The 18025-nt window shown below is 47.2% G+C and overlaps 1 protein-coding gene across 3 annotated transcripts in view; it reads right to left on the bottom strand.

The window, feature by feature from the left end:
• The window catches only part of DSCAM (DS cell adhesion molecule), a 656562-nt gene that overhangs the window by 191452 nt on the left and 447085 nt on the right, over positions 1-18025 (bottom strand). For all 3 annotated transcript variants that reach the window (XM_075334961.1, XM_075334962.1, XM_075334963.1), the window contains exon 21: positions 1382-1535. In XM_075334961.1, the coding sequence (XP_075191076.1) occupies positions 1382-1535 (154 nt within the window). The remainder of the gene's footprint in view (positions 1-1381; positions 1536-18025) is intronic.

The raw sequence follows: 18025 nt of genomic DNA, 5'->3' as shown, positions 1-18025 counted from the left end.
TGTCATTCTTACTTAATCTTACTTAATCATGACTGATTGATCGCCAGCCCTGTCCTCATCAACACCCACACCTGTGTTAATGGAACAATCACTAAAACAATGTTAGCTGCTGCTTTTAAGGCAGGAATGCAATGATGTTGAAATGTGTTTTGGGGGTTGAAGTTCATTTTCTTAGCCAATATTGACTTTGCAAGTAATTGCTGTTAAGCTGATCACTCTTTATGACATTCTGGAGTATATGCAAATTGCCATTAGAAAAACTTAAGCAGTAGACTTTGTAAAAATTAATATTTGTAGCATTCTCAAAACTTTTGGCCATGACTGCATACCCCTTCCTTCCTTAGGATGGGTGCTGGTGATATTATTCAGTTCATTGAAGCCTTGGTTGCAAGCAGATGGCTTGTACTCCTCTGTTGTATAGTTGCTGAAAACTTTGCTGAACTTCTACTTGAGTCATCTGTAGATAAGATAAGACGAAGAGCTCATCCCATCCATTCCCTATTTAGGGTCCAGCACTAGAGATACCTAGGGTCAGGTATCTGGCTTGGCGCATAGGTGTGGAACCTATCTAGGGTGGTGAGGGACCCCAGGGACCAGCAGTAGGTTCGGTCAGGGGTCACCACATTCCCCTTCTTTACACGTAGGGTTTCCTTTCCCTTCGCTTGGTACTTCCCTGTAGCTTGCGTGACATAAACTCAACCTAAAGGGGGCTTTACACGAAATGACATCGCTAGCGATGGGACCCGCCCCGTCATTTGTGTGTCTCGGGCAAATCGCTGCCCGTGGCGCACAATCTCGCTTATCAGTGTCACACGTACAGCCCTCCCTAACGACGTCGCTGTGGGTGGTGAACAACCTCCCCTGAAAGGGGGAGGTTCGTTCGGCGTCACAGCGACGTCTCAGAGCGGGCCGCCAATAGAAGAGGAGGGGCGGAGAGCAGCCTCGGTGCTCGTTGAGGACACAGGTACGCTGTAGTTCGTCGTTCCCGAGGTGTCACACATAGCGATGTGTGCTGCCTCGGGAACGGCGAACAACCTGCGTCCTCAACAACCAACGATTTTTTGAAAATGAACGACGTGTCAACGATGGACGATTTGGTGAGTATTTTCCATCGTTAACGGACGCTCGTCGGTGTCACACGCAACAACGTCGCTAACGATGTCGGATGTGCGTCACGGAATCCGTGACCCCAGCGATATATTGTTAGATACATCGTTGCGTGGAACGGGGCCTTAAGTATGAATAATGTGAGAGGGACCATGGCTCATCCAAGGAAACGCCTTGAAGGATCGTCTGTTACTTTTCTACACCCCAAATTATTCCACAACTCTTATTCTTTTTGCGTTCTTGCTAAAGAGAAACCAAATGACAAAATTATTACCTTTAGCGGTTGGTTCAACAGTAATGATGTCGCTGCTGTTGCCTCTGCCGGCCGCGGTCACGGCCACCACCCAGACGCTGTATTGTCTGTTCCGGCTGAGGTTTGGTATCCGATAGAAAAAGGAATCCGGGGCGGCTTCAAATTCACTGATGACCTAGAAGTAAAACAAGGTTGATATTAATAATAGGAAAAAAGAAAGCTATGAGTAGAAGTTTCTAACGTTATGTGAAGACCCAGAGATCCTCATACACAATTAGTAATGGTAATCTCTTGACTGAGTGATGAGTTGAGAACTGGGAGAAGGAGATATAAAGCCCCCTGCGGGCAAACCAATGATTCAGAAGGCAGGTGTCCACACAAGGATGTCAACTATGCCTCCGGCAACCTTGACTTGCCAAGCAGTGGTCATAAACGCTCCATTTTATCCACAGGTGGTGAATTCTCCACCCATTAATCCCGTCAGCCAGGCATGGGGTCTTGTGAGATTGGATGTCACCAAAGAAAATAGTCTTGGCCATCTTTCTCCATAAAGTGAAGACCAAAAGCCCTTTCTAGCCCATCTGTGTGGTTACAGATCTCGGACCCCTGCCTTCTCACCGAAATGTTATCGAGCACAGTATTCATTTTTTACATATAAGGTTAATGATCCGAACATCACATCAGACGGTAAGCCCTTAAAACAACAAACCGTAGATGTAATCTCGGCTTTTCCTTTATTATAATCCTCCTAATTGCTTCGAGCAATGTAGTTTATATGTGAAGTATAAAGCCAAGAACGTTGTCTCATTAAGGCATGATGGATTTTTCTTCCCACGTCTAAAGAAACATTGTGGGGTCATCGTGGGGAATGAGAAAAAAATGTAATTACAGTCTTCTGGTTATGAGCGGATCATCCTCAGTCTCAAAAACAATAATTAAGAAGATATTTATAGGTCTAAGACAGACAAACCTTGCTTAGAAATGGGTCAGACACAAAAAAATGGAATCTCCCTCCACCAATACAGCATGGCGGTGCCCCAGCAATCTTCATACCCCTGGTTTGGAGGACTCAACAGGATTAGGCTCATTACATATCAATATACTCAATTTTTGGTTCTCCTGATCCTATTAGATAATTCTAGGATTGGCTTGTTTCCGTCCCCCTAGTAATGCACAAGCTGAGTGCACGTCATGATGGTCATTTCTAGACACAACGTACCCAACATGGCAGGAGGCAGTATATAAGCCTCACCTGGCTTGACCTTAAGGAGCAGAGACCGCACAAGAAAATATGAGGTCTCCTACTGTTATACCGGAAACAATCAGACTTTTCTACGTAAAAAGGGTTGAAAGGAGAAACCCACAGAGGTATTAACCAATACGTGATAAGGAGGAAATAATGAGCAGGGAGGGAATAAATAGACAAGAGAATTCCCACAACATAACAAACAGTACTCAGTAGTTCACCAGCATCTGGATCATAACAGCACATGGGATCGCTAAAGCTATAGTTAAAAAAACAAGGATAAAAAGTGGAAAAACGTCCGCGCTGCTGTGCCAATAAAGAGTTAATTCCAAATAAGAGCAATGCAGGGTGGTTTATTCTACGCGTTTCGGAGATAACCCCTCTCATTCATCAGGAAATCCACCAAAAATGATAGCGGGGCAGCTAGATGGTGATCCCTCCACGGGTAGGGAAGGCCCCAGGGCTCCGGAGGGAGGTGCAACGGTATGGTGGAGGTGATTTGGGCAGGTCAGGACCCGGGGAGGCAAGTATACTCACTCAGGCGGTGCAGTTGTTAGTGCGGCCAATAAGCAGACTCTGACACAGGAGTAGACCAAGTCTCTGGGTGCCGCTGCCACTCGGGGAAGCTCGTCCGGGTGTCCATTCCTGCTGGTATTGCTTAGTGGTCCGGAGCCTACCTCCATGCACAATTGGGTAGATGTTCCTGAGTGACCCTTCGGCCTGAAGCTGTGAGGTTCCCACTCCCTATATTTAAATAGAGGAGCTGTGCTCTCGATGGCTGACACTTGGGATTTCAGTGGGCTGCATAAGCTGGAAGGCCCTATCGCCCTTGTTGTGTTGGTGCCTTCGATCTCTGAGCTCTTGGGGAAAGTTCATAAAGAGACTATCCTCCACAGGTGAATTATCAGGTTGCGTGAAGCTACTCCCTGATCTAGGGTCCTGTACCCTGCCGTGCTCGGTACCGGTCCGGTTAATGGACTTCTAGTGCCGACCGTTCTCCAAAACTAAGTCTGGGCACCCTCTCCCAATAACCTGTGACCAGGTCTCAGACTCCTCTGGTCCCAGACCACCGTCTGCAACCTAACCAAAGTCTCCCAGGGAGCTCCAACTCCCCCGCCTCCTCACTCTATGAGGGCAACTGACTTCCTCCCTCTCACCAGTCTGCCGGACCCCTAGGTGGGGGGCCCTATTCCAGCTAGACCACCCACTGATGTGCCTGACAGGGTGTGGTGTGAAGTGTGGTTAGGATTTGAGTGCTGATGGAAGCAATACCTGTGTGTAGGAACCCAGAACCAAGGAGGGTGAGTTCTGCACCATGAGAGACAGGGGTGCAGTTCCCTCTGACACCCTGATAGAGTCAGGGGCGTCACACCTGCACAGTCCGATCACTTATGCATTTCTGCTGATCAGAGCAGCATTGCTCTGATCAGCAGAAATGGTGATCTTCTGTGAGTGCCGATGCTCTGTCAGCTCTCACAGAAAGTGAGTTATGACAGGGTGAAAGGTCATCAGCTGACCTTGCGTAACAATGGCAACATCAATGTGCTCCGCGATCAAATCACGGGCCGCTGATGGCGGCAGGGAACAGCGCGGGAGCCGCCTCGGCCATATAAATTGCACTTTCAGTATTTGAAACTGCGATCTATTTTGTTAACAAGCGTGTGTGGATCTCCGATCCACCTGCGATTATCGTCCACACATCCCTGCTGATCAGATCTGCAGAGATGTGTGGGGATTACCGCGGGCTCACCACCGGAGCCTGCGGAAAACAGAGGGAGGCGACCAAGGACCGATTGGGATAGAATTTTTGGAGATGGGAATACCGCTTTAATGATTTTTGCCTTCTCAACCCATGCCTTAGGATGGTGTCACAAACAGCGACCACGACGTCGCTGCTACGTCACCATTTTCTGTGACGTTGCAGCGACGTCCCGTCGCTGTGTGTGACATCCAGCAACGACCTGGCCCCTGCTGTGAGGTCGCCGGTCGTTGCTGAATGTCCAGCTTCATTTTTTGGTCGTCGCTCTCCCGCTGTGAAGCGCACACATAGCTGTGTGTGACAGAGAGAGAGCGACGAAATGAAGCGAGCAGGGAGCAGGATCCGGCATCTGCGGTACGCTGTAACCAGGGTAAACATCGGGTAACCAAGGGAAGACCTTTCCCTGGTTACCCGATATTTACCTTCATTACCAGCGTCTGCCGCTCTCACTGCACATGTAGCTGCAGTACACATCGGGTAATTAACCCGATGTGTACTGTAGCTAGGAGAGCAGGGAGCCAGCGCTAAGCAGTGTGCACGGCTCCCTGCTCTCTGCACATGTAGCTGCAGTACACATCGGGTAATTAACCCGATGTGTACTGTAGCTAGGAGTGCAGGGAGCCAGCGCTAAGCAGTATGCGCGGATCCCTGCTCTCTGCACATGTAGCACAGCGACACGTGTCGTTATGATCGCTGCTGCGTCTGCCATGTTTGACAGCTAAGCAGCGATCATAACAGCGATATACAAGGTCGCTGTAACGTCACAGAAAATGGTGACGTAACAGCGACGTCGTTGTCGCTGTCGCTATGTGTGAACCCAGCTTTAGTATTCAAAGAAATTGTCTACTCAGGTGACCATGGTCCCAACGAGCCCAGTGTGTCTGCCCAGGCTGGTTTAGCAATGACTTTGGGCCAAGTCAGACCAGTATAGCTCTGGTTTAGCAGAGCAAATCTAATCTCAAGACCTGTCCTTGTATGTAAACGTTGCAGTGACCAACAGTTGGTAGCCATAACTGAGTGCCATTGTGACTCTCAAATGACATCTCATCAAATTGCTATCATTAAATGTAATGATGTATTTTATAGGTGTTGACTTCATAATGGTAATCTCAGGGGTCTGAACGTCATTGATGAAGTACTTGATGTTACACCTCGGTTGACGATGGACATGGCAGGTTGATGGAAGAGTTCGCAACTCATATGTTCTTGCAAAAATAATTCATCAACGTCATGAAAATCTTCTGGGTGTATCGGATTCAATATTTCACTGTCATCTGCCAACAAGGATCTCATTAGTCACGTCTTTTGTCACTTTTATCTTCTGAAGTCCGCAATGGCTACTGTCCACACTCCAGCAATTTCCCTGTCCACACACAAGGTTTGGGTGCCAAACTGAAACCCTCCACGAACAAAAAGCTCTATTGCCACCTAAGTGTGGATTTTTTTTATATCATGGATAAAATTGATCTAAAAGAGTAAAGAAATGTGTAAAGTGATTACCTGGTGTGAATGCTGCTGTTCTCCTGAATCCGGCATGATTTTTCTTTTGTTCCAGTGCCTCTCCCGTTCCTGAGATATGTCTAGTTCTTTCTTGTATATAAATCTGGTCTTGTTAGCCAAAAGGGCGTTGTCGTCAACTCATCTACATGAATGTCTTCTTCATGACCATGCCCAGTTGGCTAAAAAGACTACATGTATATTCAGGGAATACAGGAATGGAGAGGAGCAGGAACAAAACAAAAACAACGCTGGATTCTGGAGAACACCAACAATTACTGTGAAGGCCTAGGCTATGAATTGTGTTTGTCCAGTATGATATTACACTATAAGATTAATCTGTATTCTGAATGCTTTGTGTATTGCTTTTCCACATATACCTGACAGACATGTTGAAGGAATGTATAAACAAACTATGTCTAGGGTCAAGAAGAGCAAATACACAGAAAACCGGTTAGACTCATGAATAAGTAACATTCTTGAGTAGACTCTTGTCCGCGCCCAGACACACCTGAATAACTTACTATGGAATGTTGCAGTACAGGAAAGACTGTCCAAAACGTAGTATAAAATGTTATGCTCTGAATACAGGGGCTGAAGAACACAACTGTGCTTCTCCCAAATAGAGATACCTCTCTGTGTGGTCATTTTTTCTGATTCATATGCATCTGTGCAGATCTGATTTGAACTCCTCCTCTGAGACCCTGAGAGAGACCCCCTGGAGGTCTCCCCCAACATTACATCCCATGGGAAAAACGTATTTATGGCAAGTGACAAGTCCTCGGTAAGAATGTCTACACCAGGAGTAGCCGCACAATAAGAATATATATGTCACGATGAGTATGGGATAGGAGCGAATGGAAGCTTCTAAGTTGTCCCTCTATCTAGGGGGCCCTATGCTATCCCTAACCGCAGGGATACTCCTAATGGTGTAGAGGTCTGAGTCTCCCTCCTGCCCCTGACCAGTCCTGATCTGATTCTCCCTCCGACTCCTTCCAGTGAGGGACAGGAGAGGAGTGTGATGAAACCCACAGATAAAGACATACAAGTGAAAACCAAAACTCTGTCACACAGAACACACACAAAATTAAACACAATAAGAGATTCAGGAGGAAAAACAAGAGCAGGAAGGAAGCACAAAACAACAGGGGAACACTTCACAACTGCTTCAAGCAACGAGCACAAGTTTCATCAGTAAGTCTTGGACATCACACCTCACAGACAAACAAAGGCAAGCCATAGCTGGCATGGGTGGAAGGCTTCACCCAGCATAAATGGGAGGGAGTAGATGTGATAGGTCTCCTCACAACATGTGACCAAGGGAGCAAGCAGACAGCAGAGATTAACTCTTGCTAGCCTGCCTATGAATCAGCAAACAGCAGGTTGACGCCCGAGTCTGCATGTGTTGATCCCAGTCACCAAAGAAACCATCTGACGAAGTGTCAGAATCTACAATTTGAACAGCGGCCAACGCCGCCATGACAGTCAGCGAAGTTTGTGATAAACTCTGTGTGACCCTATAATTCTAAGAGCTTCATGCTTGTACATAGAAGTAGGAGAACAAACAATACTTTTAAGATTGACCCTTGACTGTAAAGTAATCAGGTAGAGGGTCTACAAAATAGATCCACTAGGTGCCTATTGGAGACCTGAAAAAAAAGGAGTCCGGTCAAGAAAGACAGGACTACAGAGACATGTCACACACCCCCATGAGTGCCCATCACTTGCCCTATGGACAACTATTGAGTGAAGGCTCATCTATAAGACACCACAATTTTCAAGGGATCTGTAAGGAATAGCAATATATTAGAAAAGAGCAGTCACACACTTTGGTTCTGGCCGTGAGTTGCAATAGCTGACAGGCAGAATGTGCTTTGCTATTGATAGGCGATGGTGTATGTGAAGTGTGGCAACTCTGCTGACGACCCAAAAATCTTCTGAGATTTGCTCTTTACAAGGAAAAGAAATCCTCCAGCGTTAGCACAATTACCAGAACACATATGCTTGGGCAAATTGTATTTGGATTGGACAGCTGTGCAAAGCCTCTTAATTTGATTCTTTTATTAGATTACTTGTTTTATATTTAAACTTCAACTTGTACAATGACGAGAGGAGGGTGACAATCCCTGCGGGAGCCATGAAAGCAAGCGCAACGGGGACGGAGGAGAAAATGTGAGAGCCGAAGAAGGTCTAATATTTACCTGCTGGAGAGTGCAAGTGTGAGGAGCTATTCTGCTACATTGGAGCAGTATTATAATGGGTATATTGTTGTATATATTGGCAGGATTATAGTAGTTATATTCTTGTACATGGGGGCAGTATTATAGTAGTTATAATCTTGTACATAGGGGGCAGTATTATAGTAATTATATTCTTGTACATAGGGGCAGTATTATAGTAGTTATATTCTTGTACATAGGAGCAGTATTATAGTAGTTGTATTCTTGTACATAGGGACAGTATTATGGTAGTTATATTCTTGTACATAGGTGGCAGTATTATAGTAGTAATGTTCTTGTACATAGGGGGCAGTATTATAGTAGTTATATTCTTGTACATAGGGGCAGTGTTATAGTAGTTATATTCTTGTACATAGGGGCAGTATTATAGTAGTTATATTCTTGTACATAGGGGCAGTATTATAGTAGTTATATTCTTGTACATAGGTGGCAGTATTATAGTAGCTATATTCTTGTACATAGGAGCAGTATTATAGCAGTTATATTCTTGTACATAGGAGCAGTATTATAGCAGTTATATTCTTGTACATAGGGAGCAGTATTATAGTAGTTATATTCTTGTACATAGGGGCAGTATTATAGTAGTTATATTCTTGTACATAGGTGGCAGTATTATAGTAGCTATATTCTTGTACATAGGAGCAGTATTATAGCAGTTATATTCTTGTACATAGGAGCAGTATTATAGTAGTTATATTCTTGTATATAGGGGACAGTATTATAGTAGTTATATTCTTGTACATAGGGGCAGTATTATAGTAGTTATATTCTTGTACATAGGGGGCAGTATTATAGTAGTTATATTCTTGTACATAGGATCAGTACTATAGTAGTTATATTCTTGTACATAGGGGCAGTATTATAGTAGTTATATTCTTGTACATAGGGGGCAGTATTATAGTAGTTATATTCTTGTACATAGGGGCAGTATTATAGTAGTTATATTCTTGTACATAGGTGGCAGTATTATAGTAGTTATATTCTTGTACATAGGTGGCAGTATTATAGTAGTTATATTCTTGTATATAGGTGGCAGTATTATAGTAGTTATATTCTTGTACATAGGAGCAGTATTATAGTAGTTTTATTTTTGTACATAGGGGCAGTATTATAGTAGTTATATTCTTGTACATAGGGGGCGGTATTATAGTAGTTATATTCTTGTATATAGGGGCAGTATTATAGTAGTTATTTCTTGTACATAGGGAGCAGTATTATAGTAGTTATATTCTTGTATATAGGGGGCAGTATGATAGTAGTTATATTCTTGTACATAGGAGCAGTATTATAGTAGTTATATTCTTGTACATAGGGGGCAGTATTATAGTAGTTATATTCTTGTACATAGGGGCAGTATTATAGTAGTTATATTCTTGTACATAGGGGCAGTATTATAGTAGTTATATTCTTGTACATAGGGGGCAGTATTATAGTAGTTATATTCTTGTACATAGGGGGCAGTATTATAGTAGTTATATTCTTGTACATAGGGGGCAGTATTATAGTAGTTATATTCTTGTACATAGGGGCAGTATTATAGTAGTTATATTCTTGTACATAGGAGCAGTATTATAGTAGTTATATTCTTGTACATAGGGGCAGTATTATAGTAGTTATATTCTTGTACATAGGGGGCAGTATTATAGTAGTTATATTCTTGTACATAGGGGGCAGTATTATAGTAGTTATATTCTTGTACATAGGGGGCAGTATTATAGTAGTTATATTCTTGTACATAGGGGCAGTATTATAGTAGTTATATTCTTGTACATAGGAGCAGTATTATAGTAGTTATATTCTTGTACATAGGGGCAGTATTATAGTAGTTATATTCTTGTACATAGGAGCAGTATTATAGTAGTTATATTCTTGTACATAGGGGCAGTATTATAGTAGTTATATTCTTGTACATAGGGGGCAGTATTATAGTAGTTATATTCTTGTACATAGGGGGCAGTATTATAGTAGTTATATTCTTGTACATAGGAGCAGTATTATAGTAGTTTTATTTTTGTACATAGGGGCAGTATTATAGTAGTTATATTCTTGTACATAGGGGGCAGTATTATAGTAGTTATATTCCTGTACATAGGGGCAGTATTATAGTACATTGGAGTAGCATTTTTATAGTTATACACCGAGACAATATACCGTAATAGTATTTATATTCTTTTTATCTTCTTGTAGGGAGTAGTATTGCATTAGGTATGTTCTTTATATACATCATGTAATATGTATAGTTTTGGCTAAATGACTGCAGCACAATTTTTACTACTAACATGTCAGCACTAGAGGTTGTGAAGTATTAAACATTTGTCTTAAGTGTTTATCTTTAATGAAGTAAAATGTGATTTATTTTTCAAATCATGCATATAACAAGGTAGAAGATGGATGATCCTTCCAGGAGGTGAATGTAGGTAGGAGAACATCATCACTTAGCCGTATTAGTGAGTAATAAACTTCCACAAGACAAGCAAAGAAAAATGTACACGGTAATGGATTATAAAGTAGAAGCAAAGTGTTACTGCAAAGGACAGAGACAAAAGAGGAAGGAGGGAGAACCGAAGAGTGACCGAAACTCTCCGATTATCAAATGGTTTACATCTAACAAGCGCTGACTTAAAGGGGTTGTATGTAGAATCCAACCTGAGGATGGGCTGATAACAGCGAGTCTCTAGTTTCTCTAATCCCCAGCAATCAGCTGTGATCGCCAAAGGAGGGCAGATTAGCCAGACATTTCCCCTGCAGCACCTACTGCAGGACACATGTAGTATTGCATGGCAGCAATTGAACCACGCAGTACGTGGACAGTCTGATTTGGACACTGTACAGAGTCCAAATTGTCATGTTCTGTAATTTGCTATCCCCTATTTATCAGCGGGAAGTCGCTCTCCATCAGCATTCTGCCAGTACTATGGAACTGGAGCTCCCTTTCTCTCACTTCCCAGTATCCATTGCTTCTGTCATTAACCAATGGTTGCTTACTACAGCGAGACCCGGCCCCACCAACACTTCCTGAGATGATATAAATTTATACAAATCTACGCTCCCTTACTACACATCAAGACAACCCCTCACTCCATGTGCGAAGACAAAAGCCCCAGCATCTTGTAGAGACCAAGTCCCCCTTCCTACATATAAAATACACCGGCTATGACTTCATGTAGATAAAAAAGACCCACCACACCTCCTGCAGAGACAAAGACCGGACCCCACTCACTGCAGAGACAAAGACCCTCCCCCATTTCCTGCACAGAGGCAAATACCCAACACAATTTCCTATACAGACCAAACAGCCACCATAAATATTTGTTTAGAAAGACTATGACCCACTCCCACTTCCTTTAGACAAAGACCCATCACCACTTCCTGTAGACAAAGACCCATCACCACTTCCTGTAGACCAAGGCCCACCACCACTTCCTGTAGACCAAGGTCCACCCCCACTTCCTGTAGACCAAGACCCACCCCCACTTCCTATAGACAAAGACCCATCACCACTTCCTGTAGACCAAGGCCCACCACCCCTCCCTGTAGACCAAGGCCCACCATCACTTCCTGTAGACCAAGGTCCACCCCCACTTCCTGTAGACCAAGACCCATCCCCACTTCCTGTAGACAGAGACCCACCCCCACTTCCTGTAGACCAAGGCCCACCATTTCCTGTAGACCAAGGCCCACCCCCACTTCCTGTACACCAAGACCCATCCCCACTTCCTGTAGACAGAGACCCACCCCCACTTCCTGCAGACCAAGGCCCATTCCCACTTCCTGTAGACCAAGGTCCACCCCCACTTCCTGTAGACCAAGACCCACCATCACTTCCTGTAGACCAAGGCCCACCCCTACTTCCTGTAGACCAAGACCCATCCCCACTTCCTGTAGACAGAGACCCACCCCCACTTCCTGCAGACCAAGGCCCATTCCCACTTCCTGTAGACCAAGGCCCACCCCCACTTCCTGTAGACCAAGACCCACCCTCACTTCCTGTAGACCAAGACCCACGCCCACTTCCTGTAGACAAAGACTCACCCCCAATTTCTACGGAAAGAGAAAGGCCTTTCCGCACTCCCTATAGACAAAGACCCACCCCCACTTCTTGTAGAAAGACAAAGTCCCACCCCCACTCCCTATAGACAAAGAAACCCACCATTTCCTGTACACAAAGACCCCAACCAATTTCTAGTACAAAGAAAAGACTTGCCCATACTTCCAGTAGAAATGCAAAGACCCACCCCTACTCCCTGTAGCCAAGAAACGGTCCCACTCCCGTACACAAAGACCCACACTTACTCCTTATAGACAAAAACCTGTCCACACTTCCTGCAGAAAGACAAAGACCTGATCCCACTTCCTGTAGACAAAGACCAACCACCCTTTCTGTAGAAAGTAAAAGACCTAGCCCCATTTCCCACGGTGGATAACATATGACCCATTACCCCTGGTATACAACCTCCAGCCCCTTGCATTGCCCTTTGCTTTTACTAACATGAAACAGAACGGCTGGTGATAAAGAGCTCACGGATATCAGCATGGTCCTGTAATAGGAGCCAATGGCATAACAAGTCCCCACTTCCTGCAGAAAGACAAAGACCCACCCCCACTTCCTGTAGACAAAGACCCACCCCCAATTCCTACACAGAGACAAATACCCAACACAATTTCCTATACAGACCAAAGAGCCACCATAAATATTTGTTTAGAAAGACTATGACCCACCCCCACTTCCTGTAGACCAAGGCCCACCACCATTTCCTGTAGACCAAGGTCCACCCCTACTTCCTGTAGACCAAGACCCATCCCCACTTCCTGTAGACAGAGACCCACCCCTACTTCCTGCAGACCAAGGCCCACTCCCACTTCCTGTAGACCAAGGCCCACCCGCACTTCCTGTAGACCAAGACCCACCCTCACTTCCTGTAGACCAAGACCCACGCCCACTTCCTTTAGACAAAGACTCACCCCCAATTTCTACGGAAAGAGAAAGGCCTTCCCGCACTCCCTATAGACAAAGACCCACCCCCACTGCTTGTAGAAAGACAAAGTCCCACCCTCACTCCCTATAGACAAAGATACCCACCATTTCCTGTAGACAAAGACCCCACCCAATTTCTAGTACAAAGAAAAGACTTGCCCATACTTCCAGTAGAAATGCAAAGACCCACCCCTAATCCCTGTAGCCAAGAAATGGTCCCATTCCCGTACACAAAGACCCATACTTACTCCTTATAGACAAAAACCTGTCCACACTTCCTGTAGAAAGACAAAGACCTGATCCCACTTCCTGTAGACAAAGACCAACCACCCTTTCTGTAGAAAGAAAAAGACCTAGCCCCATTTCCCATGGTGGATAACATATGACCCATTACCCCTGGTATACAACCTCCAGCCCCTTGCATTGCCGTTTGCTTTTACTAACATGAGACAGAACGGCTGGTGATAAAGAGCTCACGGATATCAGCATGGTCCTGTAATAGGAGCCAATGGCATAACAAGTCCCCACTTCCTGCAGAAAGACAAAGACCCACCCCCCACTTCCTGTAGACAAAGACCCACCCCCACTTCTTATAGCCAAAGACCCACCCCCACTTCCTATAGACAAAGACATGTCCCCACTTCCTGTAGACAAAGACCCACCCCCACTTCCTATAGACAAAGACCTGTCCCCACTTCCTGTAGACAAAGACCCACCCCCACTTCCTATAGACAAAGACATGTCCCCACTTCCTGTAGACAAAGACCCACCCCCACTTCCTATAGACAAAGACCTGTCCCCACTTCCTATAGACAAAGACCTGCCCCCACTTCCTATAGGCAAAGACCCACCCCCACTTCCTATAGACAAAGACCCGCCTCACCCTTCTTTTAGAAAGACAAAGACCCCACCCCACTTCATATAGACAAAGATCTACCCCCACTTCCTATGGACAAAGACTCGCCCCCACTTCCTATAGACTAACACTCGCCCCCTCTTCCTATGGGCAAAGACTAGTCCCCACTTCCTGTAGCAATACAAAGACCCACCCCCACCTCCTGTAGAAAGAGGAAGACCCGCCCCCACTTCCTGTAGACAGAGGAAGACCCGCCCCCACTTCCTGTAGAAAGAGGAAGACCCGCCTCCTACTTCCTGTAGAAAGACACGGCTGCACTCCTACCTCCTAGCAGCAGAATAACTAATTGTAAGGTGTCTGAGTTACACAAAAAGGGCTACACCGTGAACCCTGCACTTTGGAGGGATGTTCCAAGCAGAAAATGTAATTTTGGGTAATTGCATGTTGTTTGTGGTTACACTGGCCAACAGAAGGACCTACGTTTATGGAACCAGTGGTACCATTTACCTCTTGTGTTGATGAGACCCATGTACTATCTCCTGTAAGATCCGCTATAATGAGGTCAGAACCTAGTATCAAGTGTTCAATTCCCTGCAGCGCCTCCATAGGAGCAATAAAGCATTACACATTTCCCAATTAAATTAATTGGCTACCTTTATAATGAATAGCCATGTCTGTTCCTCCAGAGATAACTAATCATTCTTTATAGCAGCGCTAAACTCTGGACCCTCTTTCATTAACTCCAAATGCAATAATATGGTGATACCACAAACTTCAGGACTAGGTGATAAATTCTTATCCACCAACAGTAGGAGAATTAACCCAGCGATGATCCCAGAGCATCCATAACATCTCCCGCTAAATATAGGCTCAATTACAGGACTGTGCCCCGAGCTGATGATATAATGTCCCGTATTTACTAATGACGCCTACCTGTGCACACAAGGGCACGGCAGCTCTGTCTGCTCACAGCCTGCGTTCCCTTCAGGCCACTAAGTAATTGGATCATATGAATGCTTAGGCTGCCATATAGTGAGCTGGATAACATACCAATCAGGCTTACGAGTGCGGCGTAAAACACGGATTATCTTGTAACAATGGCGCCGATCAGTGATGCAAAATATAAAGCACCAAGTGACAAATCAGTTCTGGAAGTTGATATGTTGGAAGCAGGAAAAATGGAAAAGTGCGAGGATCTGAGCGAACGTCACAACAGGGTCAGAGCATCTCCAAAATAGAAGGTCTTGTGGGGTGTCCCCAGTATATGACAGGTCTTGTGGGGGTGTTCCCCGTATACGCCAGGTCATGTGGGGTGTCCCCAGTATACGGTTTGTCTTGTGGGGTGTCCCCAGTATACGCCAGATCTTGTGGGGTGTCCCCAGTATACGCCAGGTCTTGTGGGGTGTTCCCAATATACAACAAGTCTTGTGGGATGTCCCCAGTATACGGCAGGTCTTGTGGGGTGTTCCCAGTATACAGCAGGGCTTGTGGGGTGTCCCCAGTATACAGCAGGTCTTGTGGGGTGTTCCCAGTATACAGCAGGGCTTGTGGGGTGTCCCCAGTATACAGCAGGTCTTGTGGGGTGTCCCTAGTACACGGCAGGTCTTGTGAGGTGTTCCCAGTATAAGCCAGGTCTTGTGGGGTGTTTCCGGTATGCGGCAGGTGTTGTGGGGTGTTCCCGGTATACGCCAGGTCTTGTGGGGTGTTCCCGGTATACAGCGGGTCTTGTGGGGTATTCCCGGTATATCCCAGGTCTTGTGGGGTGTTCCCGGTATACGGCAGGTCTTGTGGGGTATTCCCACTATATGGCAGGTCTTGTGGGATTTCCCAGCATACGGCAGGTCTTGTGGGGTATTCCCGCTATATGGCAGGTCTTGTGGGGTATTCCCACTATATGGCAGGTCTTGTGGGGTGTTGGGCATCTGGATCCACGAGTTGCAGTCGGTAAAAGATGGTGCACAGTGAAAAGTCGCACAATTCAGGGGGTCCCCTGCTCTCTCTGGACTCCAAAATGTAGGAGGTTTAAAGAAGAAGGTACAAAAAAAATCCACAAGAAACTGCAGGCGGAGGCAGTCATGCCAGGTGTCCTGTAACGCTGACACATTTCCCACTCTCTTCGCGCCGCAGCTCAGGGAATATTTCAGCCAATTTGGGCCGATCTCCCTGTGACGCCCTGGACCCCTGGGGTCACAGGTAACAACATCTACCACATTACACACCCCCCCCCCATCCCTTGTGAGGACACACCCGTCACCCGAAGGGGAGACCTGATGCCTCCCTCAGGGCCAGTAGGGCATACCAGGTGGGCAGAGTCAGGCGGAAAGACACACCCACCGAGGAGACTACTGTCCTGAGGCAGAAAATACAAACAGATTAAGTTTGGAGAGAGTTGTGACAGGAGGTGTGGAGGAGCAGAGCTGTCAGGGACCCAGGTTGGAGCCTGGAATCCCCGTAACGTCAGGCAGGCAGATGGTGGTGGCCACCTGCAGGAGTACCGGTACAGCAACCAGCGGAACCGTAGGGACCGGGCCAGGGTTGGAGCCCGCCGGTCCTGAACCGGGGAGTCAACCGTTTACCGGAGCACCAGAAACCGGGTACTCAGACCCCGTCCTAGTTTAGAAGCTACTGAGTATAGGCAAAGTATCTGATTGCAGTCTGGACCTCACGGGTTCATCCTCACCCAAAGTCCCAAAAGAAGGCAAAAGCCCACCAATACCGGGTGAGAGCCACTGCCAAGGGCCAAACATCCGACGGGCCAACACCTGCGGGCAACCGAGGGCTCCTCCGGCAGCTCAACGCCGGGGAGCGGGCTACCACTGTCCAGGCAGGGGAGCCAACAGTCAAACAAGAGGTGCAAGGGAAAGAGGCCACCATCAGCCTCACAAGGGACACAAGCAGCCGGCTGCGGGATCCGACCAGACAAGAACTTTGGTTTACCAGTGACTCTCGAGTGTGAATTAATAGTGAGTACACCAGTGCCATCCGGGCACGACACTGCACCGCAGCACGGCACCCTGCACCCCGACAACAACACCGTCGCCAGCAGTCCCTCCCAACCGGGCCCCGGGACACACCGCCCCTACCCATGGAGGGGCTAACATCTAGGCTGCGGCCGCAACACCGATCCCGGGAGCCCCCTTCACTCCAGCCGCAGCGGTGGTGCATCCCGTCACCACGACCCGTGGGTGGCGTCACGACCCGTCTGACGACAACGCGGCCCCCGGCTGCGGACCTCGTCCCACACCACCACCACCACCCCACTGCCTCCCCTTAACAGAGCGACGTGGCCCCCGGTCCGGAGGCACTCGTGCCACCGACAACCCGAGCCCGGACCTTGAGCGGCTCGGCCCAAGCACCGGAGAAGCGGCCGGGCCCCTCTCAGGGCGGTACACATCGACTCTTCTGGCGTCACGAACATGATTCGGACAGTCCACTTACCTGTGGAAGTGCGCCTTAGAAGTATCCGTCAGTGGCGTCCTGCCGAAACAGTTGAAGTTCCGCCATCTTGGCGCGAACGTTTCCCGCTCGAGTCGTCTTTCCCGAGCAGTGAAGGCGCGAAAGTGAAGCCCCGCCCCCGAATGAGGAATGCTAAGAGAAAACCAAGGGGGAGGCGGGCGAGGAGGCTGCCTGATGTAACCGAGAAGATGAAAAGACAGGGACTCCAGGACCCTGCATCCGTTCCGTTCCTGGACCCAGTCGGTGTAGAAGCAGCATGTCCGCCCCGTCCGAGCAGCCCGAGGGTTCGGAGCCCGCGCCCGGAACTGCGGCGTGGATAAGAGCCAGGACAGCGGAGATTTGTCAGCGCCACCGGAGCCAGATACGCATCTTGATGGAGCAGTGGACCGCAGAGGTGGTGGAGCTGGCTGCGATTAACCGGGTGCACGAGATGGAGGTTGAGTTGGAGGAGCTGGTGAGTGACCCACGCCTCTATGCTCCTTCGGGACCGGCCGCTGCGGCTGAGAGGCCTGGTTTACCCCTAGCCCCTAGACTGTCTCCGCCGTCGCCCGTGGGAACCGCCGCTGCTGGACCGCCTGGCCCGCTGCCCCCTGCCATGGCAGCGGGACCTGAAGCGCCGATTCAGGAAAGCCCGAA

Source organism: Anomaloglossus baeobatrachus, chromosome 2, assembly GCF_048569485.1.
Source record: "Anomaloglossus baeobatrachus isolate aAnoBae1 chromosome 2, aAnoBae1.hap1, whole genome shotgun sequence".
Lineage (NCBI taxonomy): Eukaryota > Metazoa > Chordata > Amphibia > Anura > Aromobatidae > Anomaloglossus > Anomaloglossus baeobatrachus.
Note: the sequence above shows the minus strand (reverse complement) of the source record. Positions and strands in the feature narration are given on the sequence as shown.